The sequence below is a fragment of the Pteronotus mesoamericanus genome, unplaced genomic scaffold, assembly GCF_021234165.1.
Source record: "Pteronotus mesoamericanus isolate MK-2021 breed Mesoamerican mustached bat unplaced genomic scaffold, CSHL_Meso_final contig_2, whole genome shotgun sequence".
Taxonomy (NCBI): domain Eukaryota; kingdom Metazoa; phylum Chordata; class Mammalia; order Chiroptera; family Mormoopidae; genus Pteronotus; species Pteronotus mesoamericanus.
The window spans coordinates 22,009,970-22,020,906 of NW_026555084.1; the positions used below are offsets into that span (position 1 = coordinate 22,009,970).

Sequence of the window (10,937 nt, forward strand, 5' to 3'; positions counted from 1 at the left end):
AAAGAAACAAAGACAACATGAGTTAGAATCATAAACAATGCAGAAGAAACTGACCCACACAAACTTCACATATTGGAAGTATCAGAGAGATTTAAAAACAAATTATACTTAATAGATATAAATAATAAATGATATACCTGAAAATATCTGCATAAAACAGATTGAAAGGATACACTGAGTTCCAAGGAAAAAATTATCAAAATCAAGACATAACCTGAGAAAGATAATAAAGTTCAAAGGTAGAAAATAAGTCACCTACAAGTAAAGAAAATAGACTTCAGACCTACCCTCATCAACATTGAACACTAGAACACAATGGAAATATCTACCAGGTTCTGAAGAAAAGAAATTATGCTTCAATAATTTTATACCTCACCAAGATGTTACTCAAATACAAAGATAACAATGTAGCAAACAAAAGAGAATTCATAAAACATGTCATTAGCACTCATGAGTGTTTATTGAAAAAAAGTACTTAAGGATAAAATTTAGCCAATGTATAGAAGAATATAGAGAAATCATCATGGGAGGACTAATGTAATATTTTATGTTGACAAATCTTTAAGGAAAAGAAAATGGACTGAAGAATTTTATACCCAGCTAAATTGTACTTGTCAAGTATGTGAGAATTCAAGAAATACAGCATCTATAGCTTCTTCTTTAAAGAGCTACATCTGGTGAAATACAGCAAACAAAAGGATGAGAAAATACAAATGATTGAGGTCTGGGGAAGATGGGATAAAATGACAGTAAAGACTGCATTTCATTCCAGTTTGAGAACACCAATTTATCTCAATCCTGAAACCTCATCTAAGCACTAGATGACCATTAGATAAATGGACCTATAAAGACAAAAAGAATGGGAGAAGAGTAAATAAACATCAGGAAGACAAGTCAACAAATGCCTTCAAAATATTAGCAGCAAATAATTGCTCACTTAAAATTCCATATTGAACAAAATAAAAATTTGATTTTATAACATCTGAAATTTTCAGATGTTCAAACTCTCTATAAATTTATTACTGCATATTTTTCAGAACTCAAGGGAATAAAAAAAAAGAGGAAAACTTAAAGCCCAGAAAATGAAATCAAACTCAGGAGAAAGACAAAAGAAATTTCCAGAATGATGGCTAAAGCAAGTTCCACACTGCCAGCTATGCAATAGATCTACTGTGTAAATAGTATACAATTGAGCAGGAGTCTGAATAGCTCCAGGATGGCTCCAAGAAGAAAATAATGGAACCAAGAGACTGCTTGATGAGGAGTTTAGACTTTAGGAAGTATGAGGATATGTTAAAAATATGTAAATAGGAAAGTGAAGTGAAAATGAAGCAATTATTTACTTGAGGTAAAGAAAAGAAATAGGGGGGAGGAAGGAAGGGAAGGGGAAAGTCAAGGAACATAAAGCAAGGACTCATGGACAAAGACCAAAGGGGAAGAGTTGAGGGAGGGAGGGAGGGGGCAAGGGAAAGCATGGGGGGTAGGCATAGACAAATGTATTTGAAAAAATAATTAATTAAAAAAATAAATCAATCAAAGGCTGGTGACAAAAAAAAGAAACTCTCAGCACACCATGAGGTTCAAGTGTAAGTGATATTTTCATAGTCATAATTATATAAACATTATTAAAGCAGAATTTTGTATATTGCTTTGAGAGACGATGGGGTAGAGGAAATGTGCAAGTGTGTGTGTGTGTGTTCATGTGAATGCCCCTTAAGAAAATAAATAAGTGGATAATATCTAAAATTAAAATTTGAAAAAAGCAAGTATAAGCATATTATTTAGAAATATGGAAGTAAATATCATGAAAAAAGTCATTACCTCTGTACAGGCTTGAATAAAATTGAAAGATTTGTAGCACTGTATGACAAATTTTTAAAGCATAAAATATCTAAACAATTATAGGAATTATCCTTTTAATATGCATTGTAAATGTTATAAACTTTGATAAAGTAACTATATATAACAAAGTATAAAGTGAGCTGAGGAGAAGAGGGTGAAAATGTAAGAAGAAAGTATAAGGCAATTAAGATGTGTCAGTATAATAATTTTATTTTTAACCTTATAGGGATTACTTACTTAAGCTCAAGCAAGTTCTATAGTTTCATATTATTTGGTCATTATGTTCAAGGAAAATCTGGTAGTTTTAATTATGAAGTTAGCTATTTATTATAGGCCCATTTTACAACACTGTTTCCATCTAACTTATTCTTATATGAATTCATAGAAATATTATTAAAATGATGTTGACTTAATACCTATTTCTGAGTGCTGAATAGTGATGTTAATTTGCTTTCTTCTTATTGAATATGTTTGAACCATGTGGCTATATGTTAACAGAATGAGAATCATTATTTACACTTTCAAAACCATTTATAATGAAAAATCATAAGTCTACCAATATTTTTCCACTTTTTTCTACTAACAAGAATTGAATCCTCTAAAATTATAGCAGGTGGTCTAATTAAATGCTATCAATTTTGAAAGAAAACACTCAACTTATAAAACATCCAGCTAAAATATTAGTTCATTTGAGGAAATACAACAACATGTTGTTTTGGTTTTCGAAGATTTTATTTCTTTATTTTTTAGAGAGAGGGCAAGGGAGAAAGAAAGAGAGAGAAACATTGATGTGTGAGAGATACATTGATTGGTGGCCTCTCAGGTGCCCCCAACCGGGGGCCTGGCCCGCAATCCAGGCATTTGCCCTGACTGGGAATCAAAGGGGTGATCTTTCAGTTCGTGGGCAGGCACTCAATCCATTGAGCCACACCAGCCAGGGCACAACAGTGTCGTCAAAGCAACTACAATAATGCAGTAATTTATTAAGTCACAAAAATTTTGCAGAAATGAACATTATTTTTAAAACAGAAAGTCATCATTTACAATAGACTCATGCTGATGATAATCATAGAACACAATTCTCTTAATCATAACAAGATATCAGTGAACAAGCTCAAATATCAAGAATATGAAAACTTCCAAAAATCATACCCCCAAAGCCCAAGAACCACTATTGCTCTGGTATTGTATGAACATGCAAACTCTGAGGGGAAAAAAACAACAAAACAACAATAAAAACATCTAGAGATTCAGCACGTGAAATACTTCAACAGGCTGCTGTAACTATAAATATGGCAATAATGATGAATGTGTGAACACATAAGCTCTTTCTGTGAATGGAAAAATGGTTGGGAAGTAATATATTAGTGAATATTATCACTTACCGCACCTTGTTAAGATGGCATTTCTAATTAAACTCAAAATTATTACTAGAGTTTTCCTTGGTGACCCTATCAGCCCCTTCGCCCATAAAGTTGGGACACTTGGCTTGACTTGAACTCGCTGGTCCCTAAGCCTCCTTTCAAACACACCTCACACTGGTAGCTCTGAGACTGGGAACCCATGCGCTGAAATTCAAAAACGGAAGTACAGGCTATACTTGAAGGTGGGATTTTGTCCATAAGGTTCCTAAACTCTGTATCTGGGGGAAATTGGAGATGTTACAAAATACACTGCATCGTGATGAGATTTCTAATTGAATATGAAGTTATTACCAAAGGTAGCGTTTTCTTCCATTTCTTCACTAGAGCCTTGGGATGGTAGGTTGGGGATAATTGGCTTCAAGAATTTGAACTCATTTGATCCGGAGCCTCCAGTCAGACATATCTCATACTGGTAGCTCTGGGACAGGGTCCCGGTACCGGTGACGTCCACCAGGTGGCCCGGGAAGCGGCCCTCGGGGACCGAGCAGCCACCCGCCAAGCCGGCCCTGCGCCTCCTGCACAGCCGCACCGCCACGAACGCCAGCACCGAGAACAGGAAGAGCGACGACACCGACGCCAGCGCCACGACCAGGTAGACGGTGAGCGGGTCGGCCCGCGCCGCGGCGGCCGCCGCCTCGGGCAGCGGCAGGAAGGGCTGCGAGAAGCCGTCCACCAGCAGCACGTGCAGCGTGACGCTGGCCGACAGCGGCGGCTCGCCGTTGTCCTTGACCAGCACGAGCAGCCGGTGCCGGGCCGCGTCGCGCTCGCCCAGCGGCCGCGCCGTGCGCACCTCGCCGTTGTGCGCCCACACGCCGAACAGCCCGGGCTCCGTGGCCTTGAGCAGCTGGTACGACAGCCAGGCGTTCTGGCCCGAGTCGCCGTCCACCGCCACCACCTTGCTCACCACGTAGCCCGGCTCGGCCGCGCGGGGCACCAGCTCGGTGCAGGGCGCGGAGCCGTTCTGCAGCGGGTACAGCACGAAGGGCGCGTTGTCGTTGGCGTCCAGCACCTGCACGCGCACCAGCGCCTGGCTGCTCAGCGCCGGCGACCCGCGGTCCGTGGCGCCCACGCCGAACTCGAACGCCTGCAGGGCCTCGTAGTCCAGCGCCCTCAGGGCGAACAGCTGCCCGTTGTCCGCGTTGATGGACACGAGCGAGGCCAGGGGCAGGCCGGGGTCGCGGGGCGGCAGCAGCGAGTAGGCGACCTGGGCGTTGGCGCCCGCGTCTCTGTCCGAGGCGCTGACGCTGCCTATGTGCAGGGCGGGGCTGTTGTTCTCGCGGACGAAGAGGGTGTAGGCGGTCTGGGTGAAGGCGGGGGCGTTGTCGTTGACGTCGGACACCTGCACGGTGATGTTGTGCTGGGTTTTCAGCCTGGGGGTCCCCATGTCGGTGACGGTGATGGTGATGTTGTACTCGGCCTGGAGCTCTCTGTCCAGCGCTCCTTCTGTTACCAAGGTGTAGAAATTTTCTAAGGTACGTTTCAGAAAGAAGGGGAGATGGTCTTGGATGAAAGACATGGTTTTGCCATTGTCTCCTGAGTCTGGATCTGAAATTTCGAAAACTGCTACCACAGTGTCAGGGGTATTTTCTGGAATATCACTGATGAGTAATGACATGATAAGTTCCGGGGCGTTGTCGTTTACATCCATCACTTCTATGGCTACGGTGCATTTTCCTGAAAGCCCCCCTCCGTCTGAGGCCTCAATTTCCATACGATAAGATTGAATTTCCTCAAAGTCCAAGGTTCTTTTTAATCGAATTTCTCCCGTGACTGAGTTTATTTCAAACACCTGAATGACTTGATTTGAGGATTGGAAAAATGAGTAGGAGAGCTCTCCGTGGGTCCCAGCATCTAAGTCTCTAGCGGAGACAGTGATGACAAGAGAGCCTATAGGGCTGTTCTCTGAGACCCGTGCCTCATAGAGCAGCTTATCAAATTCAGGGACATTATCATTTATGTCCAGGACTACAATGAGAACATGGGAAGTCCCAGTCCTGGGTGGTGACCCATCATCCAGCGCCGTGAGGGTTAACCTGAGCTCTGGCTGCTCCTCGCGGTCCAGCGCTTTGTCCAGCACCAGCTCAGGGTATTTTCTGCCATCGCTGTGATTGCGAGTGATAAGGTGGAAATGGGAGTTGGTGCTAATTGTGTAGTTCTGAACTGTGTTGCTGCCCACGTCTAGATCCTGCGCTATTTTCAAAGGAAATGCAGTCCCTGGATGACTGCTTTCCGGGATTTTCAGGAGGATTTCCTGTTCCAAGAATTCTGGGGCATGGTCATTTACATCCCGGACCTGTAGCTCACCTTGAATAAACTGCAGTGGGTTTTTCAGTAACACCTGGAAATGCAGGATACATGGATCCGTGTCACCACACAACTCTTCCCGGTCCAATTTTTCGTTCAAGAGCAAATTCCCACTCTTCTGCTCGAGCAGCAAATGCTGTTTGTTCCCTTTGGAAAGAATCTGGGCGCCACGCTCGGCCAGATCCCCTAAGCCCAGCCCCAAATCTTTTGCTAGGTTGGCCACAAAAGAGCCGCTGTCCCTCTCTTCTAAAACAGAATATTTAACGGTCGCACAGCCCGCCTCCCACAATAGTAATACAATAATAATGGCGGTCACTTGCCTTTTCCCGGGCGCTTTGCGTAGCGGCATCTCCATCCTTCCTCCGGGTCCAAAAGATCCAGTATTAAATCACAAAACAATTGCTTTGCAGCCAATTCTGCTATCTTAGTTCAATAATCTTGAGTTAGTTCTTAACATCGACTGACCTGGGGATGGAGAGTGCTGCCTCTTTGAACCCTATCCCCAGTATTGTAAATGTTTCCTTTGCTAGCTGCCGGAGGAGTCTGGGAATCGCGGAGGAAGCTTTTCCTCTCTTATCCTGCAGCGCCACCAAGCGTTCTGTTTTACAACTTCTGGTAGTTTTCATTTCACAGCACAAGTTAATAACTAAGGTGCACTGAATGCCGTTTTGGGTCGTAGAATGTTATAAACTCCTTTCCCCTCACCTATTATGCAGTCTTATTCAGGTAGCTAACAATAGTTGTGAGAGCACAGTAATGCCTGTTTATCTATATTCATCTTGTTTATAAAGGTGCACGTTCATTATACAAACCTCGGCTGGAGACAAATTCATTGAGTCATTCAATAAGTATTTATCTGTGCAGAAAACTTTATAGCTTCTGGAGATAAAATGGTAAACACAAAAATTCTTTCTCTTGAGAAGCCTTCTATTACAAAAATACTAATTTGTCCTACTGTGTTCGAAGTGATGAATTTTTAAATACAATTTACACTCCCAAATTAAAATGTGCCTGTAACTCCTGAAAAAAATGTGATGGTTTGGCAGTCTCTGGGCTACATAGCCTTTGAGAATTTTTCCTTCATAAATTCATTGTGTGCATGGCCCAGTAAAGTTGAGAGAAAATGGCCATTTGTTTTATTAGAAGTCAATAAAAGCTCAGAATTCAGGCAATGTCTTTCTACAAACATGAAGAAGACAATAAAGCCAATGAAGTCAAGTGTATACTTTCTAGGGAAGGGTTTTGACCTATCAGTTTTGGATAAGGGCCTGTCCAAGTGTATATCCTCTGGGACAATAGAGATGCGGTTATTGAAAAACACCACTGCATCACCTAAAGCCATGTGAGTTAGGGTGCAAATGTCAGAAGAAGCCATATCCACCAAGGAAGAATGCAATTCCAAGAAGGAGAGGGTAAAAATATGAGAACATAAAACAATAAGTGTTCCCTACACTCATTGAACCCACCTGTAATCACCAATGGCCAAAGAGCCACAGCATTCACTTATTTGGATACAAAACACAGCCAAATATAATTTAGATAAGCCCACTTCCATTTTAATTAAGGATAAAATAAAATATTCACCCACTTTTCATTTTAGTATAAACTGTCTAATTTTGATGGGAAATTAAAAAGAGGGTTTTTTAAATAAAATACTAGAAATAACCAACACAGATAAGACAAAATAACTAAATATGGATTAAATTGTAAAAGTAAATCTTTTTATGGTTAATAAAGATAAATGATGCATACACAGCACTAGAAGGGAAAACATTACATTATCTATCCCATAATATGGCACTAATAACTAACTTAGGTCTTGGCAAGCATCACATATATATTAGTAAAAGCTAAGAAACTAGAAATAGGAGTTTGTGAAATATAATTTGAATTTTACTAAACAATACTTTTGAACTTTCAAATCATTAGATGAAGACAAGGAGATAAAATGTACTCTCAAGAGTTTTATGTTCTGTAATAGAGTTTTTGGTTAGAGAAAGGTGTTTTCTATTTAGAGGAAAAGTAAAAGAATGATATTTAACAATTTCACTTATTGACAAGGGCACTAGAGGGTAGAGAGAATATTAACATTTTTGAATAGTGAATTAAAAATATTTTTAAATTTATTTTTAGTTCACTATAGGAATGTTAACATCCAGCAAGTGTTTAGTAAGCATTTATTAATTGGGCCAGTGCTTTAAAAAACCATCATATTCTTACGTGAAGCTCAGAAACTATAATGTGTTGACAGTTTTGTAAAGTCTATATTCACAGAAAATGTGTTGGCTATTATGGTTACTAAAATACACATAGATATGAATGGCTATCTTAGCATTTAGCTATCGTTAGCATTTATGTTTTACCACATTAAAGGAGTTACACCCAAATGAGACCTATACCGGCAGATTAAATAATGTGAAACACATTTAAAACTTTTTCCTACATAGCAATAATAATGACAGTAGTCACCAATAGTTAGAAATGCAATCTTAGTTAAGAATTTTGGAATATAATTTTTGTAAAAAGAGATGACTGAATTTCAAAATTTTTAAATTATGCAAATTAAATTTTACTTTTTTATTCAGATTGTCAAATATAATTGAATGAATACTTTAAAAACTACTAAGCATAATATAGAGAAAATGCTGTGTATGTGCAACATCTGAATTTCTTTTAATATCACCCTAAGGAACAATAGTAAATTAATCAAGAAAGGAACCAACAACATGTAACTAAGAGATTTCCAAGCTTATTAAGTAGGGTTAAGTAGAATAATTCAATACTTAACTGAATGGGAAGCTATTCTGAAAGGTAGGGTTTTCCTTCATTTCTCTCCCAAGTTCCTTGAGAAGGAAAGTTGGAGAGAATCGGTTTGAGGAACTTGAACTCGCTGGTCCCCGAGCCTCCCATCAGACACACCTCATACTGGTAGCTCTGGGACAGGGTCCCCGTGCCGCTGACGTCCACCAGGTGGCCCGGGAAGCGGGCCTCGGGGACCGAGCAGCCACCCGCCAAGCCGGCCCTGCGCCTCCTGCACAGCCGCACCGCCACGAACGCCAGCACCGAGAACAGGAAGAGCGACGACACCGACGCCAGCGCCACGACCAGGTAGACGGTGAGCGGGTCGGCCCGCGCCGCGGCGGCCGCCGCCTCGGGCAGCGGCAGGAAGGGCTGCGAGAAGCCGTCCACCAGCAGCACGTGCAGCGTGACGCTGGCCGACAGCGGCGGCTCGCCGTTGTCCTTGACCAGCACGAGCAGCCGGTGCCGGGCCGCGTCGCGCTCGCCCAGCGGCCGCGCCGTGCGCACCTCGCCGTTGTGCGCCCACACGCCGAACAGCCCGGGCTCCGTGGCCTTGAGCAGCTGGTACGACAGCCAGGCGTTCTGGCCCGAGTCGCCGTCCACCGCCACCACCTTGCTCACCACGTAGCCCGGCTCGGCCGCGCGGGGCACCAGCTCGGTGCAGGGCGCGGAGCCGTTCTGCAGCGGGTACAGCACGAAGGGCGCGTTGTCGTTGGCGTCCAGCACCTGCACGCGCACCAGCGCCTGGCTGCTCAGCGCCGGCGACCCGCGGTCCGTGGCGCCCACGCCGAACTCGAACGCCTGCAGGGCCTCGTAGTCCAGCGCCCTCAGGGCGAACAGCTGCCCGTTGTCCGCGTTGATGGACACGAGCGAGGCCAGGGGCAGGCCGGGGTCGCGGGGCGGCAGCAGCGAGTAGGCGACCTGGGCGTTGGCGCCCGCGTCTCTGTCCGAGGCGCTGACGCTGCCTATGTGCAGGGCGGGGCTGTTGTTCTCGCGGACGAAGAGGGTGTAGGCGGTCTGGGTGAAGGCGGGGGCGTTGTCGTTGACGTCGGACACCTGCACGGTGATGTTGTGCTGGGTTTTCAGCCTGGGGGTCCCCATGTCGGTGACGGTGATGGTGATGTTGTACTCGGCCTGGAGCTCTCTGTCCAGCGCTCCTTCTGTTACCAAGGTGTAGAAATTTTCCACCGAAGGTCTTAGAAGAAAGGGGAGATTGTCATCTATAGAACAAATAACCTGTTGGTTGTGTCCAGAATCTGCATCTGATACGCTGAAAACTGCCACTGTTATCTCTGGCAGGTTTTCAGGGATGGGGCTGATGAGAGAGGACATGGTCAATTCAGGGACATTGTCATTCACGTCCAGAACCTTTATGACTATAGAGCATTTTCCTGATAGTCCCCCACCATCTGTGGCCTCAACATCCACATGATAAGATTTAAATTTCTCAAAATCCAATGTCTTCCTCAGTCGAATTTCTCCTGTGATTGCATTTATATCGAAGGGCTGACTAACATCATCAGCTTGAAATAGAGCATAAGATACTTCTCCAAAGGATCCTGCATCTAAATCTCTCGCTGACACGGTGATAACCAGAGAGCCAAGGGAGCTGTTTTCAGGGACTTGCGCCTCATAGAGCTCCTGAGCAAACTCAGGGGCGTTGTCATTAACGTCCAAGACCCGGATCTGAATCTCTGTGGTCCCTGACCGGGGCGGAGACCCACCGTCCACCGCGATGAGGGTTAGCCTGAGCTCCGCTTGCTTCTCGCGGTCCAGCGCTTTGTCCAGAACCAGCTCTGGGAACTTTCTGCCGTCGCTGCGATTTCGAGTAAGAACGTGGAAGTGAGAATTGGAGCTGATTACATAGCTCTGAAGGCTGTTGCTACCCACGTCTAAATCCTGTGCCATTTTCAAAGGAAATATCTTTCCTGGTGCAGTATTTTCTGGTATTTGTAGTAGCATTTCTCTAGCCAGGAACTCCGGGGCGTGGTCATTTATATCACTGACTCGCAAGGCAGCCTGGAAAAACTGTAAGGGATTTTCCAGTAACACCTGGAATGGTAGCAGGCACGGCTCAGTGGCTCCGCACAGCTCCTCCCGGTCCAGTTTTTCATTTAGCAGCAAATCATATGTCCGTGGATCAAGCTGCAAACGCTGTCTGTTTCCCTTGAAAACAACATGGGCTCCCCGCGCAGCCAGCTCTCCGGTCCCTAGTCCCAGGTCCTTTGTCAAGTTAGCCACAAAAGTGCCAATTTCTGTCTCCTCCAATACAGAATACTGAATCGATTCTGAACCCACCTCCCACAAAACCATCAATATAATTAAGATTGTCACTTGCCTTCTGTCGCAATGTGCGTTTGTTTGCGCCATCTCTATTGTCTGATTCCAGAGGAAAAATCCTTTTTAACTCCCAATCACCACGTCCACCGTCGACCCTCCGAAATACCTCCGTTAAAGAATTTCTAATTCTATTTTTTCAATTTGTCTGGAAATGACTGCCTTTGTGAACACATTTATTTTGGCTTTAGTTCAAATGTGTTCTGTATAATCTTTCCCCCTTGGGTTTGT

At 43.9% G+C, this 10,937-nt stretch overlaps 2 protein-coding genes across 2 annotated transcripts; both read right to left on the reverse strand.

The window, feature by feature from the left end:
* Positions 1-2,982: 2,982 nt before the first annotated feature.
* On the reverse strand, positions 2,983-6,057 carry LOC129066612 (protocadherin beta-17-like). The gene has a single exon (XM_054568313.1). It carries the CDS (start codon positions 5,923-5,925, stop codon positions 3,535-3,537), a length of 2,391 nt encoding a protein of 796 aa, XP_054424288.1. The 5' UTR covers positions 5,926-6,057; the 3' UTR covers positions 2,983-3,534.
* Positions 6,058-8,369: 2,312 nt separating this feature from the next.
* Positions 8,370-10,454, reverse strand: PCDHB6 (protocadherin beta 6). Its single transcript, XM_054568314.1, has one exon. It carries the CDS (start codon positions 10,329-10,331, stop codon positions 8,370-8,372), a length of 1,962 nt encoding a protein of 653 aa, XP_054424289.1. The 5' UTR covers positions 10,332-10,454.
* Between the last annotated feature and the right edge of the window lie 483 nt (positions 10,455-10,937).

Bases quoted from the DNA above. Each gene is read 5' to 3' on its own strand.
- LOC129066612 (XM_054568313.1), bottom strand. From the start codon at position 5,925: ATGGAGATGCCGCTACGCAAAGCGCCCGGGAAAAGGCAAGTGACCGCC.
- PCDHB6 (XM_054568314.1), bottom strand. From the start codon at position 10,331: ATGCTACTACAAATACCAGAAAATACTGCACCAGGAAAGATATTTCCT.